The sequence below is a fragment of the Miniopterus natalensis genome, chromosome 2 (assembly GCF_054644295.1).
Source record: "Miniopterus natalensis isolate mMinNat1 chromosome 2, mMinNat1.hap1, whole genome shotgun sequence".
Classification (NCBI taxonomy): domain Eukaryota; kingdom Metazoa; phylum Chordata; class Mammalia; order Chiroptera; family Miniopteridae; genus Miniopterus; species Miniopterus natalensis.
Window position 1 is genome coordinate 142,629,702 of NC_142082.1, and position 27,560 is coordinate 142,657,261.

Sequence of the window (27,560 nt, forward strand, 5' to 3'; positions counted from 1 at the left end):
TATCAAAACATCAGCCAAAAGGTTAAAAAGTGGCTCATTGCTGGGAGTGGGAAATGAAGCAAATAAGTGCTTCTGTATTATTTGATATTTTTTAGCCTTATGCACACAATGCTTTTTAAAAGTAACATTTAAAATAATTTTTTAAATTAAGCAGTATCTTTCTAAATTCTCACTCCCCCTCCCATTACCCTACCTACCTGTCTAACCTTTACCTCACAGCATAGCCTAAATTATTGAAAGACTTTTAAATACTTCTTGTGTCCATTCCTTATATATCTTTCTCAACCCTTCAAAATCTGGTTTTGCTAATAACCAGTGACATGTGGCTGAAGTCAGTGGGTACATCTCAGTCCTGATCCAGCTTGACATCAGCAATATCAGGGAACTTTTTGATTCTTTTTTCTTTTCTTCTTTTTTAATCTCTTGGGCTCTGGTGGCAACACTCAGACAGTTTTCTTCCTCTGTCTGTGGAGACCCCTCTCCAATGTTGCTGTTCCTTGGGGTTCTGTTCCAATCCCTCTTCTCTCTTTGCATGATCTCCTCTACTCCATGGCTTCAGTTACCACCTATGTTCTGATGACCCACAAACCTCTTACCTGTAGTCCAGATCTCCCCTGAGCTGCAGAATTATTTATCCAACAGCATTATACATCAGTGCTTCCCAACCCTTCCACATCATAGCAGCCCAGCATAACTGAGACTACTGTCAGAGGGAGCCTATGCTGCCCTCAGAGTTGAGAAGATCAATATACAACACATCTGTAACCTCTTCCTGAGGCACAACAGTTGGGAAGCTCTCACCTCTTGCGGATAGACATTTCCACTTGGATGTCCCAGGCATTTCAATGTCAGCATGTTTGAAAGTGAGTATATCATCTCCCAAACCTGCTCTTCCTCTCGGGTTATAGTTTTTTAAGAGTTTAACATTTACAATCAATGAATGCACAAATAAGGGGAACAGCTGATTGATGTTTCACTATCTCCACCCCCCCCACCTTCCTCTCTCTCTCTAAAATCAATTAATAAAAAAAAGTTTAGCATTTATTATAATCCTATTCCTCGATGAAACCTCTGGTGTTTTTTATTTCAGTGAGTGGCCCTACCATCTGCAAGTTACCCAGTGTTGGCTTAGCTCTCTGTTTCCCTCCACTTCCAATCCCAAGACCTTCTCACTTCTCTACTGTTTATTATTATTTTATTATTTTATTAGCAATTTTAATTTATTATGCTTTAAAAGAGGAAGGGATGTCCGCTCAATAATAAAAACTGTGAGCAATATTCTAGAGGAGTCACAGGAAGTCAAAATGATGAGTTGCAAACAAGGCACCACAAACTTAAAGAGAAAGTGTTTTTAAGTAGGGATAGAATGAAGATATGGTTTAGCCAATTTTAACTTACGAAGTAAAGTCCCTGTAGTATTAGAAGGTGGTTCAAATAATCTAGAAATCACTGAAAGAATCATTTGAACTATGAGAATAATAAATGTCAAGGTTTTGAGGAAAAGATACCTTTAGGAACTTTTTACAATGTTTTATTCCAATAGGAATTAGCTTCTTTCTTTTTTAAAATATGTCTTTATTGATTTCAGAGAGAGGAAGGGAGAGGGAGAGAGAGAAATAGAAACATCAATGATGAGAGAGGCATCAATCACCTGCCTCCTGCACACCCCCTACTGGGGATCAAGCCTGCAGCCCATGACTGGGAATCAAACCGCAGTCTCCTGGATTATAGGTCGATGCTCAACCACTGAGCCATGCCGGCCTGGCAGGAATTAACTTCTTTTCATCTTGATGAAGTTCCTCCAACCTCTCTCTGGGTTTCTCCTGTAATGGGAACTCTGGGTCTTTTTTTCCAGTTTCCAGTTATGTTCCTCATTTCCACCTGAGGTCTCATCATAATTGGCCTTTATGTCCAAATATTTCCATCAACATTCTGTTCAGAATGACTTGGGTATTCTCTAAGATTAAGGCTTTCTCTATAGCTCCCCTATTTTCTTTCTGAGCTCTCACCAGAACCGCCCTTAACTGTCCATTCATGGCAATGTAGACTTCTTCTAGCATGAAATTCAGAAATTTTCCAGCTTCTACCCATTATCCAGTTCCAAAGCCACTCCCACATTTTTAGACATTTGTTAAAGCAGCACTCCACTTCTTAGTACCAGTTTCTGTCTGAGTCCACTCAGCCTGCTATAATAAAGTACAATGTACTGGGTGGCTTACAAGTATTTCTCACAGTTCTGGAGGCTGAGAAGGCCAAGATCAAGACACCAGCATGGTTGCATTCTAGAGAGAGCCCTCTTCGTGGTTCACAGCCAGCATGTTCTTGCTGTGTCCTCACATGGTGAAAGAGCTGCTTTCTTTCTTTTTTTTGTTTTGTTAATCCTCACCCAAGGATATTTTTCCCATTGATTTTTAGAGAGAGTAGGCGGGAGGGAGAGGAGGAGAGAGCGAGAAACTTCAATTAGTTGCCTCCTTCACACACCCTGACCAGGGCCAGGGATTAAAACTGCAACCAGGTATGTGCCCTTGACCAGGAATCAAACCGGAGACCCTTTGGTGCACGGGCTGATGCTCTAACCACTGAAGTTTTTTCCTGTTTATCACTACTATCACTTTCCTAGTCCAGAGCATATTTCTCCTTTTCCCCCTCAATTACCATAAAAACATTCTGTCTGGCCTCCCTGACTTCAATCTTACTCTCTCTATTCTCCGCACTGCAACCACAGTGATTTTCCTAAAATGGAATTCTGGTTATGCCACCTCCTGCTTAAAACCATTCAACCACTCCATCGCTCTTAGGATGAAGTGTGATCTTCTACTGCTTGCTTTTCCAATCTCATTACTTACCACACCTCACATGTTATCTAGTGCAAAGTGCCTAGCATATAGTATAGACTCAGTAAGAATCTCTGATTGATGAAAATGAGGGAAAAGGGGTTCAAAGAAGGACCTGAGCAGATCCATCATATCTGTGCCAGGTAAGTTTCAAAGCACATACTGGCAATGCTGTCAGAACCCAAGGAACTTAATTGTCCCACGTAGAATCAAATAGCACTAACAAAGGTCTATTTCTATTCAATAAATGACCAAACATTTACTTATACCACCTCCTTTCTTCCTCTTATTGAGCAGGAAAGACATCAAGAACACACTCAGAGTCAATCCAACCTGGAGAATAGACAGATAATTTAAATGTTTTGAGAGACCAGTTACCAGCCTGACCACCTCAAGAATTCTAAATTGGGCCCTAGCCAGTTTGGCTCAGTGGTTAGAGTGTGAGCCTGCAGACTGAAGGGTCCTGGGTTTGATTCTGGCCAAGGGCACATACCTCAGTTGCAGGCTCGATCCCTGGCCCCGGTCAGGGCACATGCAGGAGGCAACCAATAGATGTGTGTGTGTCTCTCTCATGTCAATGTTTCTCTTTCTCTCCCTCTCTCTCCCTCCATCTCCCTCTCTCTCTCTCTCTTCCTTCCACTCTCTCTGAAAAGCAATGGAAAAAATATCCTCAAGTGAGGATTAAAAAAAAAGACTTTGGGGTGAGTTTATCAACCAATGTAATACAGTGGCCAAAGGGCTACAATGCCAAACTGAGGAAAGAAGATGCTCCGACACTGAATTAATGACCATATAGTATTGAAGCAGAGGATCCCAAAGAACTGATGTGAGGGGTGAAGGGGGTGGGTCTCTGAGATGCCATCTACCAGTCAGTCATCAGCACTGTATGCACAGTTGGACCACACCACCAAACTGGTTTGTTTCCAACAGCTTGCAGCAACTAGAGACCTACAAAGCCTAGCTTGTTTTGTAACACAGACAATTCAAATAAAGAACAATATATGAACAACAACAAAAAGAAAATATGTGATCAGTGGTATATAACAGTGCAAAACCAACTTTGGAACTTATGTATATTTTTAATAATTTTCTTTTAGCCCTCACCTGAGGATATTTTTTCCATTGCTTTTCATAGAGAGTGGGAGGGAGGGAGGGAGGGAGAGAGAGAGAAACATGGATCGGTTGCCTCCTGGATATGACTTGTGGGGATCGAGTCTGCAACGGAGGTACGTGCCCTTGGCTGGAACGAAACCTGGGACCCTTCAGTCCGTGGGCCAACACTCTAACCACTGAGCCAAACCGGCTAGACAATTTTTAATAATTTAAGTGAATAAAACCATTGAGAATGAAAGTGTTTTAAGCCTCATCAAATACAGAAAGTGATTATAGAGCAGTGTTAGCTCTCCTTCTTTCACCTCCTGTCGGTGAAGATGAAGGTTTGTGAAGCATAGAGAATCTGTCAAAATCTGAAGACCTGAACTTTCAAGTGTGCAAGAGCTTTTTAAGTAAGGCGATACTTGCTCTGACAAGTGCAGATGTTCTGGCTGTGTTTACTAAACAACAGTAAACATCTGAATGAAAAGTAAAAAGTCATTTAGATGGTCTGCTTGCTTTCCAAAATTTAGTTATTTGGAAACATCCAAAAATAATCAGAAATGCCTGGCAGACTCTTAAGGTTTATCTACCCCATGGCTTTGGAATGCAACAGATACATGGAGTTTTATGGGATATTTAAGCCTTTTGAGAAAAGAATCGTGTCTAATTTTTATTGTAAACCAAGGACTCTCCCACAGATCCCTATTCAACAAATGTTGGATGACTGAATGAATAAGAATTAATTAATGCTGCAGGATTCCAAAGGTGCTACTGTCTATCATCAAGAAATAAGGTGCACCCTGGCCAGTTTGGCTCAGTGGTTAGAACGCTGGCCTGCGGACTGAAGGGTCCCAGGTTCAATTCCAGCGAAGGGCATGCATCTCTGTTGCAGGCTTGACCCCCTGCCCCAGTTGGGGTGCGTGCAGGAGGCAACCAATCAGTGTGTCTCTCTCACATCGATGTGTTTCTCTCCCCCGCCCTCTCTCTTTCTCTCTCTCCCTTTCCACTCTCTCTGAAAAGTAATGGAAAAAATATTTTCAGGTGAGGATTTAAAAAACAAAAGACATAAAGTGAGCCCTGGCCAGTGTGGCTTGGTTGGGTGTCATCCCACGCACCAAAATGTTGCTGGTTCAATTCCCAGTCAGGGCACATACCTGGGTTGCTCGCTGATTCCGGAGTGGTGGGGGTGTGGGCGTGCAGGAAGCAACCAATCGATGTTTCTTTCTCCCTCTCCCTTCCTCTCTCAAAAAAAAAATCAATAAAAACATTTTTTTAAAAGAAAATTTAAAAAAGAAGTAAGATGAGAGAAATGAAAACATGTTCACAAAAATATTTGAAAAAGAATGTTTATAGCACCCTTATTCATAATAGCCCAAACCTGAAATACCCAAATATCCATCAGCTGGAGAATGAGTAAACAAATTGTGATGTAATTCATACAATGGACCATTATTCAGCAATAAAAAGGAAGACACTACACATAGCTGGATCTCAAAAACATCACTGTGCTAAAGAATATAGTTGCAGCCCTGGCTGGTGCGGCTCAGTTGGCTGAGCATCGTCCCATGCACTGAAAGGTCACTGGTTCGATTCCCAGTCAGGGCACATACCCAGGTTTCGGGCTGTCACGTCCAGGAGGCAACTGATCAATGTTTTGCTCTCTCTCCCTTCCTCTTTCTCTAAAATCGATAAAAATATATTTAAATATATATAGTTGCAAAAGAGTATAGGTACTGTATGATTCCACTTATACAATATCCAAGAACAGATAAAACTATAGTGATAGAATTCAGGAAGTTGAAGTGGGTGGATGGTAGTCAGTGCAGGGTAATCAACTATAAAGGACCATGAGGGAACATTCTGGAGTAATGGTTCAGTACCTTATTTGGGGAGTTATTTAGATGTATATTATTGTTGAAATTCACCAAACAGAACATCTAAGATCTGTATATTTAATTGTATGTTAAGGATAAATCAATAAAAAAATTTTAAAGCAAAGGTGAAAGAGCAGATGTGGGTAACCATCATGACATACTTTAGGCTCCAATAATAACTGTCCTCAGGCATTCGAAAAAGTCAAGCTACCTCTTATGCTCAGGAATCCACAATGACGTATCACCTGTGTTGTCAAATCCATGTCTGGGTTCTGATCTCTATACAAAACCTCCTCCATGAACTTCTCCCACTTCCCACCCTACCATTTCCCGCATAGGTAATTTGCTCTTTCCTATCTGAGTCTCCTTATGTCCTTACCCTGAATGGATCTTACTCAATTTTTTTCTCTGCCCTTCAAATCCCATTTTAAATTAAGGAGCCTCCTTCACAGAGGAACTCTTGATTAATCCTAGCCAGTCTGAGCACCCTATGTTACTTCAGCTTTTATGTTCCTTTATTTGACTAATAATATGATGCTTTAATACATCCCGCAACAGAAGCAATTTTAATAAAATGGACAGTGTGGCTAGGGATCCCTTTTTATTTCCTTGCAGAACCCAGTTCAGAACCTGCATTTCCGGGCCAGTCAGTTCAAGGCAGATTATGAAGACTACATGGTCTCCAGCCGAGGGCAAATAAAAGTTTATACAAGGACCAGTAACAATGGGATTGAAGGGAGCTCTGAGGCCCTCAAGGGCCTATATGGGCAGCTTGCTTTTCCTCTTTTAAGCACACAGTTAGTTCAACAGGGAAGGAACTCATCCCCACTGAGCTAGCAAGTGACTGAGAACAAGGGTTAGGCTTTTTCCGCTCAGCCTTCCCTCCTCCTAAACCAGGGAGGAAAGGGGCCAGCACAGCTCTGAGAGGAGTGGAATCTGTTCCCAGGGCCCAATTTTCTGTATTACTGGGAGGACCCCATCCCGAAGGAATAAAACAGAGGCGGGAGTATTAAGGGCCAAGGAAACACTCAAGCCTCTTCCCTTAGATTTACTCCTAACACGTATTCAGGAAGGCAAATTACAAACACCGACGCTCACAACCACATATACACGTGCACGCCCAGCCCCACAGAGGCAGAGGCGCATGCCTGTGGGTCCGCGCGCACCCACTTAGTTTTCTATGCTATAGGTGCCCCCCATTTCACCCCACCTCGGCCCAGCCCGGCGTCCCGTACCCTGGCACTGAGGTTTTACCAGGCCGACCCAACCCAGCCTGGGGAGAGCGTTTCTCTATTGGGGGAGGGGCAGCCTTCCTTCTCGGGCGGAAGCAGCGCGCGCCGGCTGGGCAGACTTAGCTCTCGTCCTGGGAACATCTGGAGGAGCTGGGCGGGGCATGTATCCAGAGTGAATGCAGATTGGCTGTGCGGGAGGCGGGAGGCGGGATCTGGGAGAGGGGCGGAGCTCCCTGGCCCCTTTAAAGCCTTGACATCAAGAGGCGGCCCCAGCACCCCCTTTCTCTGCCCCTCGCCCCCTATCCGTGGCCATGGACCCGGCGTACCCGGCCTGCCCTGGCCCAGCTCAGCACCTGATTTCGGTGAGTTCTAGCCTACTTGGGGTTTAAAAAGCTGCAAGTGGTGGGTGGGGTCTGTAAGCCCGGGCCGGGGGTGAGGGGTGTGAAGGGTACGGCTCTCGTGGCAGCCTTGGTTCCGAGGGGGAGGCGCGGCTTCCTGGCGGGACCTCGCTGTCTGCCCCTCCCTCTTGCTGCACTGTCCCGCGGGGGTCGGGCTAGGACTCTGTCCACCCCCACCCCAACCCCTCCCGCCCCCCGCGCCATCCTCGCGCACACTCCGTGGCCCCGGAAGGGAAACTTTCAGGAGAGGGGGATGTTCCGGGGGCCGGTCTCCCTCCTTCTTTGAAAGCACTGACCTTGCCCCAGCTGCGCACCCCACCCCACCCGCATCCCACTGTCCGAGTGCCGCTTCGCGGTTCCCGGCTGCTGCGGTGGGGGAGGCTCTTCCCAAAGCGCAGGCGCGGAGATGAGTCCCTGGCTCCTCTGCGCTGAGCAGTTCCTGTGGCCTGGGGCGGCAGGGCGTGGAGGAGGTGGGGAGAGGCGGAGAGATCAGGGCCTGGGGGAACGACCCTTCGTGGCTTTGAGGGGATGCGGATAGGAGGAGGGCAGCCCGGCGGCCTGAACACTGAAGAGAGGCTGAGGGAGGGAGAAGGGCTGGGCAGGGAATGGGGCCAGCGCAGCAGCGCCTGCAGAAATGACTCCGGGTCCTGGCTGCGGTGCCAGAAGAATGCCGAGAATTTATTTGTCCCCGACACTCCCCTGACCTAACCTGAGCAGGAAAGTGGCTGTCCGAACCCCAGCCCCCATCTCCTTATCCGTTCCCACCTGGGCACAGGGTAAGGATACAGCCCTGGCACTGCCCCAAGGGCATAGAGGACCCTCACCTCCCCTAGGCCTGGTTTTCCAGGTGTGTCAGCGCTATCCACCCAGCCTGTCCAGCTGCTACTTTTTAGTGCTTGCCTTCCTAAGACCAGGGGTCTTAGGCTCATGAATTCCCTCCCTGGCTGTAAAGGCAATTCCTCTTATTCTCACCCTACTTCTGCTCTTTGTTTCCCATGGGTCCTCCTGCCTAAGCACAATTGTCTGCTAGAGGTAGTGATTAGAAGCAGGTGCTTGGGACAGAGATGGTCCTGAGGGATGGTAAAGAGGGGGGGTCAATGTCTAACCATTCTGTGGTCAGTACTTTTGGGGATAATGGACCTAGCCCAGTTGCCTTGGTGCAGACCCTCTCTTGCAAGACATTGAGACCCCTTGTCTGGCAAGAAGGGAGACACTAAATTCACTTTCATGTTGGCCCCTTGTCTCTCTAAGAACAACCTGGGTTATTGTACTTCCTACCTCAGAGAAACACAAGTATTCCTATCTAGGGAGATTCCCACATAGTTCAACTTTGTTTTCAAAGTCTATGGTCTGTTCCTTAGGTGGCATCTGCCCACATGCATGAGGTGGCTTGGGCCCTCCATCTTTCTCCAGCTCAGGCCTTTGGGAAAGAGTGAACCTGGAGAGGCAGGTGGCCTGTGCTGCAGGGAAGAAGGCTCTTCCACAATACGCAGGTGGAAACCAATATGCTTGAAGACCAAACTATTGTCACTGTAGACTGAGTCAGAATCTCTGGTCCCTGTGCTTCCTAGCTTGCTGTGTGACCTTGGCCAAGACAGTTTGCCTCTCTGGGCCGGTTTACCTCATCTGTAAAATTCAGCAGTTGGACTAGAAAGCTCTAACATTCCCTTCCACTTTTGACACTGTATGGTTCCACTGATAGTGAATCTGGGGGGAGAAAGGTCCTCTGGCAGGGTGGCTGTTTGGAGAGGTAGGTGTTTAGGTGATGTGGTTCTAAATCTCATGGTTACTTGGGATTAGAACCTTGGGTGGAGGGGAGTAGACTACCTTTTCCTGCCTAAGAATAGCCCTTGTTCTGCTCACCCCTGGTGCCTTGGGCTGCGAGCTTCTGCTGGGTGGGGTTTGGCCCACCCATCAAGGCCTCTGGTGAGACATCCTGGTGGGCCAGTCTTTGAGTTGGGCTTATGGGGAGGGGTTGAGAAAGGAGGAGGCAGCCAAAGGCCAGCACGGTAAGCAGATTCCCAGGAGACAGTATGCATCTCAGCTGTTGGGACTTGTTTCAGGATCTGGGCCAGAGAGCACAGCACACTCATCTGCCCTCTTATGGGAAGAGAACAAGGAGGGCCCACTGTTATTGACCATTCCACTCCCTGCCCTGCTCACCTCACCTCTGCACTCATACCCCCAACTCCCAGGCAAGGGGCTAAGGAATCTCCCCTGCTGCCCTCACCCAGCCCAGCCAGCCTCCCAGGCCCTGCCATACCAGCCCAGCAGCTGCCAAGAGGCTGCCCCTACCCCACCTTTCCCAGCCTCCTTCCCTCTGGGGTTAGGGCTTTCTTGGGAGTCAGGCTCCCCAGGTTGGGACTTGCTCTGTAGCTCAGGAGCCAAAGGCCTTCACGTTCTCCTTGTTTGTTTTCATCCTTGGTTTCCCAGGTGCTGAGTGAGATGTTGAAGGAGAGGTAGTAGTTAGAGAGGCCATGGGATTGGTTGGATGTGGGGCGCATTCCCCTGCATTGTTCTTCCCTCTGCTAGCCTCCCTGGGCTCTCCTGCCCATGGGAGTGAAGCTGCAGCAGGAGGTATTTAGGTTAGACCCCGAGGAAACCTTTCTCACTACTAGGAGCCCCTGGAAGGGAGAATGGAAGCTCCCAGGGAGGTCATTTTCCCAGAAAGTGGGTGGTTGGGGTCCCTGTCAGAGTGAAGGATGCAGCTGTTGCTAGGCAGAGGCTGCTGTTCCCTCTTGGGGTGCGGCTGACGCTGGTGAGCCAGAGACCTCTTTAGAAACAGAAGGAGAAAGGACCCTTGTATGGTAGCTGAAGTGGAGCCCCAGGCCCTCTTAGCCCTGGGTCACCAGAACTGCATCTCTCAGAACAAATGCTCCTTCTCACCCCTGCTTCCCCAGACTCCTCCTACAATTCACCACCACCACTGTCTGCAGTGACAATCCTCACCCTAACCTGGCAGGCTCCTCCAGCCCCAGTCTAGCTGCACTAAAGGACTGATTGGATTTTCTACACTCAGAGTATGGGATTTCTGATTGGACATGCAAATTTGTGTAAATTAAGCTGGTATTTTCCACCACATCAAAACAACATAGAATCATAGGCTGGAAGGAATCCTAGAGACAGTCTAGTCCAATGCCCTTATGTTAAAAATGGGGAAACTAGAGTCGAGAGGGGAAAGTGATTCATACAGTGATGAGTGACAGGCAGGGCTCCTGACTCTGGTCAAGTGTTTTCCATAGTACCATTCTTTTCTCGTGCGTGAGGTGTGACTGAATTTAAAGCAACAAGGGCAATTCTTGAAGATGAGATTATAGAGAGCTGGGCCCTAGGAGCAGCAGAGTATTATCTCAGGAAACTTCTAGGGGTTCTGGTCAGCTGTCTAATATGTGAAAGTAAAACAACTTCAAATCCCTTCGAACAACACACTTAATACTTTTCCCTAGGCCCTGCCCTGGAAGGTTAGAAGACAAGGTCATTGGTTGCTTGGCCCTTATGGTTTCCCAGGAGCTGAGATTGCATCTGTTCCTAGCATCTCTTGATGGACCAGGCACATATAGGCTGTGGATAGATCTATACAGTCAGTGTCTTTACCCCCTTAGATTCTCATTTGAGCCTCTGCTGCTTCCCTCCATGGCTACCACAGGAAAAGATTGTTGGTGTTCTGTGACTCCTTGCCCACCCTCCCCTGCCCTCTTGGAGGGCACAGGCCAGCTGGGCCTTCTCTGCAGTTTCCTGCAGCATGATCAGCCCAAACAGACCTTGCTGTAGGAAGGATCTCATATTTTAAGATCAATGCCAAAGATGGAAGGGGGCTGCAGAGATGGGCTTGGGTTCACAAGAAGCTGTCTCCCCACTTCTTGATGGATTCCTAATCTGATCCACCCAGCCAGCTGCAAGATGCCCCCGTTCCCACTTTATGGACTGTGCCTGTGGCATGGGGTTGTTTGGAGGGCTAAGCCCTCACTTGCCCTATGGTTTCTGTTCATGTTGAAGAGATGGCAGAGATGCTCAAAGCAGCCGTCCAGCTGCTTTGCAGAACTTTGGGAGAGTGGGTGTATGGGCTCAAGATCAGAGGCCCCCGTTCCCAGCTAAAACTACCACCAAGCCCCGGGGAGGGGGCAAGGGATACATATCTGGGGTCTTTCTTCACCTCCCCAAATCCAGATCTGGCTAACTCTGGAAGGAGTGCCCGTATCATCAGTATTCTCTCAAAATACAACAGATATAGAGCTGGCACCTTCATTTCTTTACTGCCCAGTGGCCCTGGTTCTTAGCTCTGTGTGAGGGGAAATCCTCCCTGGGCCTCAGTTTCCCAGCATGTGCTGATGGATTAATAACACATCATCACTGGGGTGTGGCACCTGCTCGATAATTACCGTTTTCCTAGCTCTGGGAGTTACACAGATGAAAGAGGACTGAGGAGACCAGGCTGTTATTAAGGTGAATTATCATTGCTATTATTACTGATTTCTAAAAATCCAGCAGCCACTGAGAAGAGCCCAGTCAGACACAGCTCCCTGAGTCTTATGCTGGTCCTTAAGCTCTGGGAATTCTCCAGTCCTCAATAAGCTTTAAAAAAAAAAAAAATATATAGATATTTTTAAAAGAGAGACAATTCCATTCTGCTGGTTATGCTCTACCTGCAGGGCTTGGTTGATGGGTGCTGCTTGGGGTATTGGCCTGCAGTTCTCAAATTGTCTCTCCCTGCAGACCCTCTGGGGAGAGGAATAATGAGACTTTTCCTAGACCTGACTGTGAGGGTCCCTGGAACTCCTAGGGTGTGGCCCTGGGGTTCTCAGCAGCTGTAGTTCCCAGGGACTGATTCACTTCACACATACACCAGCTAGCTTGATGTGGGGGCTGTAATTGGCCCTTTTGTGTGAGGATCTGTTGAGACACACTCAGAACCTGCCCGCAACAGCCCCAGGCCTGTCCAGGAGTCACTTACCCCGCTTTACCCCCACCTGCCCCAAACTCTCACCTTGCCCAGCCTCCCACCTCTGCCTCTACCCTTGGCCAGACCCTATTAGCTTCTTTCCCAAGAATCTAGAATGAACTCATATCCAGGCTGAAGAGGTCCCGATGAGCTTGTGAATAGCTTGGTGCTACCATGCCAAGCCATAGACTGGGGGTGGGAGGGCCTCTCTCCTAGCCCAAGGAGAAATTTCTGGGAAGAAAGGGAATGGAGACATTGGCGTCCCTTGGACAGAGCTCCTCGTCCCTTCTTGTTCCAGGGGCCTGGTTCATACTTCCTAGTAGGAGAAGAGAGTAGATGGCCCCAGCTGGGAGGGGTTTTAGAAATCACCTTGTCACATGGTTATTCCTTCTAACATTTTTTAAAACTTTTTAAAAATGTGTTTTTATTGATTTTTAGAGGGAGAGAGGAAGGGCAAGGGAGAGAGAAACATCAATGGTTAATGAGAGAGAGCCATCCATTGGCTGTCTCCTGCACGCCCCCTACTGGGATTGAGCCTGAAACCCAGGCATGTGCCTTGATCTGACCTGGAATCGAACCGGCGACCTCTCGGTGCATGGGACAACAGCCAACTGAGCCACACCTGCCAGGGCCCTTCTAACATTTTTTAAAGTTATATATTTTATTTTCTCACTAGATTTTTATTTTTACCTAGTCTAAAAATCAGATACAAAAAGCCATACATTGAGAAATCTTGCTCACATCTCCACTCCCTTCTCCCTCCATAGGTAATCACTTATTAGTTTCTTAAATATCCCTCAAGAGTTTCTTTACACAAAAACAAGTACAAATATGTATTCTTTTTTTCCCCCCTTACCCAAAAGATAGCATATAGCATACACTGTCACCTTACCTGTTAGCAATATCTGGTTGTGCATAGATTTCTTCTAGCACCTGTCAGTTTCTGACCTTTACCACTCACCTGAGGGTCCCCCAGTCGACCCTAGGCCATAAGCAATGTTCATCTTCGTAAAAGCCCGCATTAATTGATTAATTAAACAGTTATAGAATTTCAGCTCTGATGAGGGCTGCAAAGAAAGGACATATACTGTAAGAGTAATCACAGCTGGCCCACCTTGGGGGTGGGGGTTGTGGAGTAGGGCAGGAGTCTGGAGGCAGGACTGCAGATATACCATGTGACCTGGAGAGCTGGGTTTCTCAACCTGACTTCAGTGTTTTCTCCCCCCCACCGCAAGTCTGTGCCCTTTGAATTTTATTGTGTCCAAGACATGAAACCCCCTTCTCCACCAGATGGTGTTGATAATGCCTCCTCCCCACCCCCACCCCAGCTTTCTCTTTCCCCAGCCCTGGGCCTTCAGCTCCTGAAGCTCGAGCTTTCCTTTCCACTGCAGGCTGAGGGGAAGTTGGGGGGTGTTTGCTTCTTACTTCCTCTGTAGACAGCACCTCACTTCCTGTCCCTGGCACTAGAAGAAGGCTAAAGCTCTTGGCTTTGCTGTCCCTTCCTCTCCACCACCCCGCCCCCTGCTTTCCTGGGAAGCCTGTAAGCCCTGTAGGAGGAAGGCAACATCAAAGCCAATGGCTTCTCCCAGAAGGCCCTGCTGAGTGCCTTACTCCCAGCCCCCTACCCCCCACAAGGGGACCTGTCTTTTCAGCCGCAATTCCTTTCCAGACATGATCTCATCCTTTTCTTCTATGCCCTGCAGGGAGAGAGGAATCAGAGCTCACCCCATTTTACAGGCAGGAAAACTGAGTCCTAGAGGGTTTCTAGGCTTCAGCTGGGGTCATGCAGTATGGCCAAGCCAAAACTGGAATCCAGGAAGCCTGTTCCTTTTTGTGGGCACAAACAAGCAGAGCCCTGCGGAGGCTTGAGGGTAAACTAGAGCTACTTTCTTCCCCCAGAACAGAGCTAGCAGCTTCAGAGGTCACCTCTGGGCTCTGGCCAAATGGTGCCCTGGAGCTTCCTAGACACACAAGGTGCTTAGCCAGCCACAGCCTGTTCCCTTTGAAGAAAGAAACCAGAATATGAAGCTTGAGGGAGTGAGCACTGGGGGCTGGGCATGCGGGCTTGGGGGACATATGCCCAGCTTTCCTGGGCCTGCAGGTACAGCCTGAGAGCCCACAGGCTGTGCATCCTCCCAAGCCCTTTTTCTCTTGGATCTGAGAGACATAGCTGACGTTTCATAGCCAGTTCTGCGATTGCCTCCAGGAGCCTCTCTGCCTTGGGTCCTCCTGTGGGACTCAGTTTATGTCTCTGGTTACGCCCAGGATGTTGAAAAGATGCTGACTCTCCTATTCAATCAGAGGATGAGAGGAGTTGTAACTGGCATGAGCCAGGGGACCAGGAAACACTCACCTTCAAATGCCCTTCGATCCAGCTACACCGAGTCGTTCTGTTTCCTTATACACCCAGAGATTTCTGCCTCCTTATTTCTGTTTATGCCCTTCCTTCTGCCTGGAATGACCCCCTTCCCTTTTCCTTGTACCTAAATCCTACCGCATCTGTAAAGGCTCAGTTTCCTTGGTGCCTCAAATTCTGAAAAACTCTTCCAGCTTCAGCTTAACATTTCTCTCCTGATTTTTAAAGTTCTCCAGACTCCTCATGTGGAACTTCCTTCATAGTACAGCTATTTACCCTGCATGGCCTATGTTCCCTACGGACTGAAAGCGTCAAGAAGTCTAAGAGCTGACTCATCTCTGAACTGCCCCCTAGTACCCAGCATATGCCTCATACTAATTGATCATTCCAGAAATATCTCTAGATTGAATAAATCAGTCCCGTTTGCCAGAGGGAGTCACTGAGGCCTGAGAGCAGGTTGAGAGCTTGGAAAAGGTCATATCAATATCAAGGACAAATCTGAAAATGTCCCTTGTTCACTTTTCAGTGTGGTTTGTCAATAAGCCCTCAGAGCCATGTGGGTGGAGATAGTTGGGGGTCTTTTGGGGAACCCAGTGAGCCCATTGTACATTCTCATTTGTCCCTTCTTTCTGGTCTTTTTCTGTCTGGAGTGAAAGAGATCATCAGGGCCTCACTGACAGGAGTAGTATACTAAAAGAGAGCATGGGGGCGTCAGGGCTCCTTCTCAGGGAATCCTTCTAACAGTATGGCAAGTCCCTCCTTCCTCACAGGGAGTACTAGAGAACAGGATATATTACAGTTTTGTTTTGCTTCATTTTGTTTTTGATTTTAAGAGAGGAAGGGAGGGGGAGAGAGACAGAGATTTGTTGTTCCACTTATTTATGCATTCATTGGTTGATTCTTGTATGTGCCCTGATCAGGGATCAAACCCATAACCTTGATGTATCAGAGTGATGCTCCCACAAACTGAGCTACCCGGCCAGGGCCACATTACAGTTTGAAATACTGACCTGCAGGAGGCACTTTAAGAAGAAAAATCAATGTGGGCTGTATCAGTCCAGTTCAGCTTTTCAGAAAAATTATTCTGGGGCTAGACCGGACTAGGGCAGGGCTGTGGTCTGGACTCAACACAGTAGGAGGTCATGGGAAGATTTGAAGTGGGAGGGACACAATCAGATTTAGAAAGAAAATTGCTCTGGTAGAGCTCCTTGGAAAAGCGATTGTGGCAGGGGAAAGTACAAGATAAGCCTGGAACATCTTATGGTGCCAAAAAGTAAGCAAATGATAAAAAATAAATAAGTTTTTTAAGTGGAGGTGTGTTGAAAGGACATAGGAGCTAACCTGAAAGAATTCTCATTGGCCAAAGCTGAAATTTAAGGAATGAAATAAGTGATGATAACATTGGCTTATAATCCAAAGAATAAAATAAATATCCATGAGCCCATACTAATAAGATATGTAATTAAGTAAATAAATGGGAGTGAAGGGGCGGCTGTCCCTTACAGAAAACTTCCAATTAATAAATGTACAAGGAATGAGGGAAATCAAAATTATCATTAGAACACCATAGCAAGGTAAAATCCACTGAAAATTTAAGCAGAATCAGGATATTGGCATGCTCACAAAGTATTGTCCCCAAAATATTAATTACAAAAGGAAAAATAGTAATTTTACAGTAGACACCTCCTAACCAAGTGATCAAAGTTAACATCACCAATAATAAGCCATTTCAACATCATGTATAATCCCTGATATAATGCACTGAGAAGGGCGCATCTCCCCTATGGTATTCTTTTCAAACATCCATAACCCTAATCTAATTGGAGAAACCCAAGTTAAGGAACATTCTCCAAAATACTGACCAGTTCCTTTCCAAAGTGTCATGGTCATAAAAGATGGAACTGTCACGATTTGTTGGAGACTAAGAAGACATGGTGATGTAGTACCATGCGGGATCCTGGATGGGGTGTTGGGGTAGAACATCAGTGGGAAAACTGGTAAGATCTGAATAAAGTCTGTGGTTTTATTTTTAAAAATTGTTCTGCTAAAGAAAGATGTAGAACAGTGAGAACATGCTGCCATATCTGCTTAAAAAGATAAAACACACACAAATAGCACACATAGAAGTAGCTGTAGAAGATGGTAGACAAGGGGAAAGTCATCCAGGAAGAAGGGCAAAAACAACCTATGAATGGGAGAAAATATTTGCAAATCATATATATGATAAGGGACTTGTATTAAAAATATAGAAAGAATTCTTACAACTCCATAAAAAAAAGACACATAACCCAGTTTAAAAATGGGCAAAGGATCTGAATAGCCATTTCCCCAGTAAACATACAAATGGCCAATATGCTCATGAACAGATGCTCCGTATCAGGGGAATAGAAATCCAAACCATGATGAGATGTCACTTCCCACTTACTAGAGTGACTAGAATCAGAAAGTCAGACAGTAACAAGTGATGAGGAAGTGGGGAAAGTGGGACCTTCATATACTGCTGGTGGGATTGTAAAATGATGTGTCCACTTTGGAATACAGTTCGACAATTCCTCAAAAAGTTAAACCTAAAGTTACCATACGACCCAGCAATTCCACTCCTAGGTGCATATTCAGGAGAAGTGAAAACACACATCCACACAAAAACTTGTACGTGAAAGCTCAAAGCAGCGTTACCAGTAGTAGTCAAAAAGCCGAAACAGTCCAAATGGGTAAACAAATTGTGGCATATTCATATAATGGGATATCATTCAACCACGAAAGGGAGTGACATGAAAGGAGTCAGTCACAAAAGACCCCTTATTTTATGATTCCATTCATATGAAATGTCCAGAATAGGGAACTCTATAGACAGAAACCAGATTAGTGCCTGCCCCGGGTTGGGGGTGAGAGGATACTAACTAAAGCATAATGAAAATGTTCTAAAATTGACTGGTTATGATAGCACGTACCTGTGCATATACTGAACCACTGAATTGTTCACTTTAAATGGGTTAGTGTATGGGGTGTGAACTGTGTCTCAAAGATTAGAGAGCAAAAACCCCAGGAAGAAGTGGCCACCAGAGGCACTTGTGCCTGAGAAGGCAATGGGGACTGAAAAATATTGTTTGGGTTTAGCATTGTGGCAGTTACTGCTGAAGCTGGACCAGGCTGAGGAAGGAGTGAGAAGGGAGGATGGGTTTGTTTGGGTTTTTTTGGTTTTTATTTGAGAAATTTGGCTGTGAGAGACAGAAGAGGGCAGAATCTGGAGAAATGTCAGGGGAACATTTTTAAGATGAAAGACACCTGAGAGGTTTAAAAGTGGGTGGGAAAGACCCCTTCAGGAGGTAGATACTGAAGACACAAGTGGAATGGGGCTGGGGCAGGAAGGATGCCTTGCCTGGGAAGAGGGCAGCCCCTCTGCTGTAACAGGAGGAGATGCGGAGATTTTGATGACACAGGGAAGGCGGTGGCAGGAGAATTGAGGGGTTTCCCCTCTGCTGGCTTTCATCCTTTAGGGAAACAAGAGGTGATAGGCTAGAAGTTTGAGGAGAGTGGAGAGGGTGTGAAACAGTTGTGTTAGAACAAGAGAGCATCTCTAACAGTAAGCCTTGGTAGGAGTGCCAGGCAGGACTGACCATCTGGCTGTCATGGCTTCCCTTTGGTGAGTGAGAGAGAAATAGTGGGAGTAAAAGCTTGGGGACAGGAGTGCATATCAATTCCTGTCCCTACCCCCAGCCTCTGTGAAAAGAAACATTGACCTAGAATGTTAAAGTCAAGGAATCTTCTAGATTCCAGGGATCTTCTAGAACTGCACTGTTCAGCACACAATAGCCACCGACTGCATGTGTCTGTCAACATTTAAAATCCAGCCCGGCCGGGCGTGGCTCAGCGGTTGAACATCGACCTAGGATCCAGGTGATTGGGGTTCGATTCCCGGTCAGGGCACATGCCTGAGTTGCGGACTCGATCCCCAGTCGGGGGCCTGCAGGAGTCAGCTAATCAATGACTCTCTCATCATTGACGTTTCTATCTCTCTCTCCCTCTCCTTTCCTCTCTCTGAAATCAATAAAGATATATTTAAAAAAAACCAAAAAACATCTAAAATCCAGTTCCAGGGTGGGTGGGGAGAGATTAACCAAAGAATTTATATGCATATATGCATAACCCATTGACACAGACAATAGTAGGGTGAAGGCCTGGGGGGAGGGACACAGGTTGGAGGGGATCAATGGAGGGGAAAGGGGGACATTTGTAATACTTTCAGCAATAAAGATAATTTTTTTTAAAAAAAGTCCAGTTCCATCCTGGCCAGGTGGCTCAGTTGGTTGTGGCGTCATCTGTACACCAGAAGGTGCTGGGTTCGATCCCCGGTCGGGGCACATACGGGAGGCAGCCAATGTTTCTCTCTCACATTGATGTTTCTCTTTCTCTCTCTCTCTCTCTCTCTCTATTCCCTTCCTCTCTCTAAAAATCAATCAAAAAAACTTTTTTACTAAAATTCATTTCCTGAATAGGACTAGCCACATTTCAAATCCTTAATAGCCACATGTGATTAGTGGTTACCATATTGGACAGCACAGAATAAATATTTTCATCACAAACTGGACAACACTGAAAAGTAATTCTCAAACTATGTGGCCTGAGGACCCCCTACACCAGCGATTTTCAACATCTTTCATCTCATGGCGCACACAAACAAATTACTAAAATTCTGCGGCACACCAAAAATGTTTTTGCTGATCTGACAAAAAATATTAGGTATAATTTTGATTTATTCACACTGGAAGGCTACTGTTGTGCTGGCTGTTGTCATTTTTTTATTTGACAATCTAAGGGAAAAGAGATCAGTGCCTCTGACTAAATAATAGTCAGGTATTGCATGTTTTAAAAATTCTTGTGACACACTGGTTGAAAATCACTGCTCTCTACTCTTAAAAATTAACATGTTTAATAAAAATAATTATATATTTTCCAAAACAAATAAATAGTAAAAAGAATGGCATTGTTCTTCATCTTTGCAAACTTGCCATGTCTGACTTAATAGAAGTCAGCTGGATTCTCAATATCTGCTTCTGTATTCAGTCTTTTGTGATATCACATATCACATGGTCTCTGGAAAATGCTACTCTGTACTTATAAGAGAAAGAGTAAAAGAGGCAAGTAATGTCTTCATAGTATTATAAAAATAGTTTTGGCCCTGTGGACTCCTTGAAAGGGCTTCAGGGTCCCTGGACCATACTTTGAGAGCCACTGTTCTAGAGAAACCTCTACTTGGCATGAAGGAACTTGTCCCCAAGAGACCGTGATTTGCCTAAAGTCACACAGCAAGTAAATTGTGGTGTTAGGACTAGACTAAATCTGCTGCCTTCTGGACTGAGGCTTTTTCCAGTACCCTCAGCTGGGCTGGGATAGGCCCCACTGGGCTTTTGGGAGTGGGGCCTGGGCTTCTTGGCTGCAGAGCCCCTGGCATGTAGCCCTATAAATAAACCCATTGTGTCTGTGTCAGAGCCCCCACACTCCCCCCACCCCCAGCAGCTGCTTTTTTGTCGTGTTGGCTTATGTTGTGGACAGGGAACGTGAGGGATCCTGGGGAGGAGAGATAAGTCTTTGGGCTCCTAACATAACTGCCTGTCCTCCTGCCCTGCCTGGAAGGGCAGGTGACTGATCCCACTATCAGTTCAAAGAACCCACATCATAGTATGGAGGTTCTTGGAGTGGCTGTGAAGAGGAAGTTAGAGGGGGGATTCAGGGGGCCCCTTCCCCATGGACACATGCCTCTCAGAAGAGCTGTTGTGTCTTAGGGCCAGTTAAGAGGAGGGAAGGAAATTCTTGTCTGCCCTCTTTCTCTGAGAGGAGGGGAGGCCAGTTGGAATTCTTAGGGCTAAAAGATGCTTTGGGCCAGAGGTTAAGGTAGCCACTTTCAGGCCAGCAGTGCCCTGGGGCCTCTGTCCTTATATCCCTCCCCACACCCCAAGGCAGCCCTGGGCTGCTCCTGTCTGGGAAGGAGTGTTTGCTGTAGGTGCAGAAGTTGCTGTTTACAAGTGGACTCTTGGGTGTGACAGAGATTCCAGAAAGCAGCTGGGGGATGGGGGGAGCAGAGGGGGAAACCGTTGGTGTTACGGATGATTCTGTTATTAAAGTGAGCTTCTCCATCTCTGCCTTCCTGCAGCTGCCCACCCCTCCCCCACCTTCTGGTCCCTGGCTTCTCTCCCTAGAGGACTCTGGGAGAACAGCTGGTGAGTTAGGGGCCCACCAGGGCCCCAAGGCCTTGGCGAAGGGCCCAGCTTAGGGAGCTTGGAGGACAGGCTTGCTGCCACCTCTCAGGCCCCTTCCTCCCAGGCCTGGACTTGAGTGCAGCCTGTGCCCTGGCAGGGGAGGGAGTGGGAGCTGCAGACCCAATTCCTTTGATCTGGCTGCTGGAAAGGCTAGGATAGATCTCTTTTGAGGCCCTGGAAGCCCCCGTCCCCCTCTTGGCTTTAAAGGGGCAGTGAGTACTAGGCCCATGAATGACTCGGCTGAAGAGATAGTGGTCACCCAGATTCATTCTGTGATTGGGCTGAACCAGCCACGTCCCCAGGCCACGAACAACCTACCCCCGCCAAAGCAGCGGTTCCCCCTTTTCTGTCCCTGGCTGCTTGAAAACTGCCTCCCTCCCCCCAAGGACTGGCCAGAGAGGCTTTGCTCTTCCTCCTTTCTCTCCCTCCTCTCCCTCCTCTCAGCGCTGAGGTCACCGCCCTCTGAATCAGGCCTTTGTGGGAGGCGGGGCTGCCCGTTGGTTGGCAGTTCTGGCGGGAGAAGCCAACATTCAAGTTAGAGCTTCCACACCCTGCAGCTTCTTCCCTGCACAGCCCTCGCTGACCTCATGTGTTCCAGACCCAGCATCCAACATCCAGGATGCATTGTGGGGCCACCAGAGGAATGTTTGAGACCAGGGCCATCCTGAAAAACCCAGGCTGGGGGTTTTCCCAGGCCTCAGTCAGGCTGAACACAGGAGCCGTGAGTAGTTGTGGGCCTGGGGGAAGAAGGAGGGTGCTTGGCCCCCAGACCCCCAGTGACACTCAGCAGGGACAGCTACTGGGAAAACCAATTGGGTTGGGTTTTTCCTCTTATGAGATTTAGTCCGAAAACCCAGGCCGTGAAGGGCCTAATTAGGCTGATTGGAGCCAGAGGTGGCAGTATCTCTGAATCTTAATATTCCCCAGAGGAGTATAAAGATGCAGGAAGTTTTCCTAACACCATAGAAATCTTGAACTCAAATTCTGGTCTGACTCAGCATGCTCCCCTCCCCACCACCGAGTTCAAATGCGGGCCTCTTCCCTGTGACCTTTAACAACCCTGACCAAAGCTTCTTGTGCTCTCCTTGTGGCCCTGCAGACACAGAGAAGGTCCCTGATCCTGAGTTGGCCAGACCACCTCGGCCCAGGACAGCAAACATCTCCCCCAAAGCGTGGCTGAGTCACAGCCTGCCTGCAGCCGCCATTTCCGGAGCCTCTCCTAGTCCCAGCCAGGGATACAGAGACACACGTGGCAGAGCTGTTGCTTTGGGTGGTTTATCTCTTAGAGGGTCTCCCCCAAGTCACAGTGGGACTCAGACCTCCCTGCACTGAGACCCACAGGGGCTCAGATTGGAGGGTGGCATGGTTGGCTCTGGAGGGTATGTTGGGTCCCTGCCCTCCTTGACACACATAAAACCACATGCACGTCACCTACAGCCAGGGTCTCGAGTCTGACCTGTATGCTTTTATTTTTGTGTTTATTTATTTATTGGCTGTGTATATAGGGTGCTTTATTCTCCAAAGGGGTACATGCTAAGGTGGGTTGGGCTTAGGCCAATGTCCCCATATGTGCAGAACTGAATACAGTGGTTCTCTAAGGAGTGTGATTTGCCTTCATGTGGAAAGGGAGATGGGCATTACAGCCAGGGATGCGCTCAGTCCTGTGCTGGTTCCAGTCTGGACTGCAGGGAGATAAGGCAGCTCTCAAGGTGGTCGCTTCCGGGCAGGGGATGGCTGCAGGGCTTGGAGAGCCTTCTGAGCCACATCTTCCCCTGGGCGCCTGATATCTCCCAGCCCAGGCAGGAACCCTGGTGCAGGCAGGCTTACCCAGCCATTGTCCTTTTCACCAGCTCTACCTGTTCTGGGTCCACGGGAGCAGAGCTGTGGTTGCTCAAGGCTGTAGCTCCCTCATCTTCACCCTCGCTCTCTCCTGGTGGGTCTGGCAAATGAAGCCCCAGGGCCTGGATCCGATCCTGGATGTCCACAACGACAAATTCTCCATCCCCCACTGGTTCCAGCTCCACCACCTCTGGTTCAGGATCTTGGTTCAGGGGCTGGTAGGAGTAGCCAGCTGGGCCTGTACCAGTTCGCTCCTGCTCTTCCTTAGGCTGCTCTGCTCCAATCCCCAGTGCCTTCTGTAGGGCCCTGGTGTGGCCTAGTTCCTCCGTCTGATTGGAGAAGGTACACTCAGGGCCCCTGGCGTCCACCCCTAGTACTGCTGCTGCTCAGGGCAGGGGCCGCGCAGAGCCTGAGGCCAAACCCTATTTTTTTTTTTTTTTTTTTAGGAAAACATATTCTCCTAAACCACCTTCACCCTTAGTTTGGTTTTTGTTGTGTAAAGAACACAAGACTTGGGCTTTCCACAGTGTGGGCTTTGTTTTTTCCTGGCCCCTGGGCACTACCCTGTTCATCCCACTCCTGTCCTTCACCCTCCCAACTTTTTTCCTCACACTTCCCAGCACTTCTGCCCCCGCCCCAACCCCTCTATTCCTTGGGAATGTCCACCGGGGAAATAAATGGGGAGGGGATTGAGGGAAAACTAGTGATCCGTGGGTGCAGGCCTCTCCTAGAGCAGGGGGACCTCCAAAGGGAGCCAGTGGATGTCGGCCCAGAGATGTGTTGTGAGGTGGGTGGAACTGGCCCAGTGTGTGGAGGTAACGCAAGGCCCTTTTAGGTTTTAACCCCTATTTGTGCATGTGGGAAGTATTTCTTGAAATTTTTTTCCAGGCCTGTTCATTTCTAAATATATCAAACATGATAATGTTATAGGCAAATGAAGTTATACTAGGTACATTTTTATGATGTTAAAATAACAAAGGACTTTAGATTTTGGTAGAGTTAAAAATAAAACAGTTTTTCCTTTTCTTCTCATTTTCAGGAGCCCCTTCCCACTGTCATACATACACTCGCTCAGGAAGAAACGTTCTCCCATTTGCTGTTACTCCTCTTTCTAGGGTGCCAGGCAGAGAAGAGGGAAGGCTGGCTGGCTCTGGGACTAGAGAGCTGGCAGAAAGACGGTTGGAGAGGGGGAGCCCCCTGAGGGCAGGACAGAATGGGCAGCACTCTCAGATCTTCAGTTGGCCCTAAGTGGACACCCCAGGCTGAGGATCCTATAACTCAGGGTCTGCCTACCAGAGACTAGACCCGAAGTGGGGGAATGTCGGAGCAGGTTCCATTGCAGGGCTTTATACTGTGCCTGCGTCAGGATGTGATAATATGAAAGCTTCCAGTTACTGAGTTCGTGCATGACACTCTACATACATTATTTCATTTCATCCGCCAACAACCCTTTCTATATAGCATTCTTATCCCCATTATATAGGTGAGGAAACGGATCTTGTAGAGTCAGGATTCTCACCCAGGTCTGTTTAACAGCAGTGTTCCAAGAGCCCCGGGAAAGTACGGTGCTTACTGATTATAAGGAACTTACAGTACAACTTGCATACAGAGAGGCTGAGTAGGGGTGGGGTGAAATCCAGGCCTGTCCAGCGCGCTTGGCGAACCAGCCATATGATTTGGGCTGCATCTTTTGCCTCTGGAGGCTGCTTCCTCCCCAGGCTGGTGCTCCCCTTACAAGGTTGGTAGGGGAATCAGATGGGATGATGCATGAGAAAGTGCCGGCGCACAGGATATATTCAGTGCATGGAAGTGTAACTTCTGCTCCTTATCTCAAATATAGCTGTTGATAATAGCATTTAGTTCCTTTTGTGGTGACAAGGATTAAAGAAGACTTAGATTGTGAAAGGGCCATAAAGCACCATGTGTTACTGTTCATTTCCATCTGGTATCTGAGTGTTTTCTGGCTGAGAGGTGGGACCTTTGCACTGGCTCTTCCTCTACCCAGAATGCTTTTTCCATCCCAGGGTTTCATCTGGACTTCACTCAGGTCTCTGCTTAATTGTCACCTCTCAGTACCTTACCAGGACCCAGCATATGCTCCTTGGTTTATCTGTGTATGATCTGCCTCCCCCAGTAGAATGGAAGCTTCATGATGGAAGGACTTTCGATGGCTTGTTCATCCCTGTGGCTCAGCACCTAGCACACAGCAAAAGCCCAGTAAATGCTTGTGGAATAAGTGGCTGACATTCTCTCCCTCTGACATTCTCTCCCTCTGTTTCTTCACAGACAAGGTGACCATTCTGACTGTTAGAGTGAGTGTGCCAGCCTGGCTGCGGGGGCAGAGACAGGTGAGGGGCCCTGGGGCCTGTGGGTGCTGGTGATGGGGACTGGAGGAGGAAGGTTGGGGTGGGAGAGGCGCCCCCTGTGCCCCACCGAGAGAGCATTCAGATGCCCGGTTGATGAGCTGCTGCAGCCCTCTCTTCCTTGGTCCAAAAGTGCTAGCTTCTTTTGTGGGGGCTTCAATGGGGCAGGGAAGCAAGTAGTCGGTTGTGGACTGGAGCCTCCACCCTTTTACATTAGGAAGGGTTTCCCATCTACTGGAAATTTCCACAATTTGTGCAGAAGAAGGAAATGAGCACTTTCCTCTGGCAGAGAAATTGAAACTCAAATGGAAGATGAAGCCTCGTCAGTACAACCAGTAGCCATGGCGACAGTGTGGCAAGGCGGGGTATCACACATACAGTTCAGGTCAGAAGCCTGGCTGAGTTGTATTCAGGCAGTGACAGACTAGCCTGTTTAGTGACCAGTCAGTCTCTTACATGCCAAGTATCCCACCAGGAAGTATAAGCCTGGGCGGTGAAGTGAACAGTGTCCCTGCCCCCGTGGAATTGACAGTCTGGGAGGGATAGTTACAGAACCTGACTGGACTTGGATTGGGAGCCCTGAAGAATGAATAGGAAAGAGCTGGCCAAATGGAGAGGCAGGGAAAGGGTTCGAGCCCCTGCAGAGGACCAGCATGCACCAAGAGGCTGGTCCACTGGGCCTCGTGGGAGCAGGGATCCTTGGAGGCAGGCAGGCCACCTCTCAGTGTCCCCAGGAGAATATAGTGTGCCAGTTGGTGGCCAGTCTTAGCAGAGAATTCAGATTCCTCAGCTCCAGTGTCTATGTGACCTATGCGAGGGCGAGTGTGATTATAGAGGTTTATAAAACAATGGGTTTTTGTTCTTAAGATGGGAAGAGTGTCTTTGTTCCATGACCAGGAGAAACTTAGCCTGACTGAATTGTTACAGTGTCCGTGGCAAGTCGGTCACAGTGAGCTACACTCAGAATACTGACAATTTGCATCTTTGACCTCCTCCCTGGGCCCCGGAGTAGCCTGCCCGGCCTTCTCTCACTTGTTCCCAGGACCTGATATCAGAGGCCATGGACCAGCCGGCTGGGAGTCCTGAAAACCCGAGGCCAGGAGAGGGTGGTGATGGCAACATGGAGCTGGGTACCTGCCAGGAGCTCCTGCACCGATTGCGGGAGCTAGAGGTAGGGCATGGGGCAGGGTGAGGGCATCAGAGCTACCTTTTCCTCCGAGCTTGGTGTGGGTGTTTTTGGGTGCAGTGGCCCGTCCTCTCAGTCCCCTTTGCCAGGCTGGTGCGGAGATGAACATTTCTTAGCAGAGGTCCTCTGAGAAGCCCTCTCCCTGCTCTTGGCTCTCCAGGCTAGGTGCCAGCTCAGAGACAGGAGGCATGCACAGGGGCAGGGCTGTCCTAACCCCTAAATGTCTCCCTTCTTTACCCCGCTTCTCCCCACTTTCATGGCCCTACTGGCTCTAGGAAAGGGGTGGACACAGAGGCCATAGGAAAAGGGGTTAGATGACCTAGAACTCAGGAGCTGAGGGACAAGGATATGAATCCTTGAGCAAAGGTCCTTCTTCACATTCTTAAGGCCCTGCTTTCCTCCCTCCAGCCTCTTCTGCCCTCTCCCTGGGAAAATAAGGGTTACTATTGGCACCTCCCACCTTAGGTTTTCCTGGCCACTGTCTCCCTAGCCCCTCCAGCCTCACTGACTGATGTTGAGGTAAAGAAAAACAGACATCTGAGCTCTGCCTTCTGAATGCCCTCAGACTGTCTCTATAGGCCTCCCCATGGTAGGATCCAACCAGAACCAAGAGCTGGGCAGGGATATAATTAGTAGACTGCTTGCCTCCCCTTCCCCAAAAGGAATTTGCCCTGAGGGAAAGATGATCTCATAGCCTCCTTTTTGCCCCCTTCCTCCTGCAGGCAGAGAACTCGGCACTTGCCCAAGCCAACGAAAACCAGCGGGAGACCTATGAGCGCTGTCTGGACGAGGTCTGGGGGGTCTGCAGTGGGACTGATGCTAGGGAGAGTTGGGGGGCATAGCTTGTCTCCACCAAACAAAGGCTGGGTTGGCTGACAGCTCTGCCTTGGGGCTTTCTATCCCCAGGTTGCCAACCATGTGGTACAGGCACTGCTGAACCAAAAGGTAAGTGGCCATGGGAGACGTTCTCTCACCCCCAAGTCTGGCGAGGCCCTGGATACCACAGGGGAGGTCCTTCCTGGGGACCCCTGAACCTTCTCAGCTAAGTCTTTGACAGGGGCTAGAGGAGGGGGCTTGATGGAAATGTCCTATTGGCCCAATGATGCCCCCCCCCACTCCCCCACCCCTTGCTTCCTCACCTCAGACAGGTCTGTACTATTTTACCTGGAGGCAGGGGTGGGATAGGT

At 48.3% G+C, this 27,560-nt stretch overlaps 1 protein-coding gene and 1 pseudogene across 2 annotated transcripts in view; one reads left to right on the plus strand and one right to left on the minus strand.

Moving 5' to 3' along the window:
• Positions 1-7,311: 7,311 nt before the first annotated feature.
• The window catches only part of NCKAP5L (NCK associated protein 5 like), a 31,619-nt gene continuing 11,370 nt past the window's right edge, over positions 7,312-27,560 (plus strand). The window contains exons 1-5 of one of the 2 annotated variants that reach the window (XM_087814679.1): positions 7,312-7,397; positions 25,111-25,172; positions 26,200-26,358; positions 27,096-27,164; positions 27,280-27,318. In XM_087814679.1, the coding sequence (XP_087670805.1) occupies positions 26,248-26,358; positions 27,096-27,164; positions 27,280-27,318 (219 nt within the window). In that variant the 5' untranslated portion in view covers positions 7,312-7,397; positions 25,111-25,172; positions 26,200-26,247. The remainder of the gene's footprint in view (positions 7,398-25,110; positions 25,173-26,199; positions 26,359-27,095; positions 27,165-27,279; positions 27,319-27,560) is intronic. The other variant, XM_016201035.2, reaches the window with a different exon arrangement.
• Positions 22,690-24,232, minus strand: LOC148093861 (male-enhanced antigen 1 pseudogene; annotated as a pseudogene).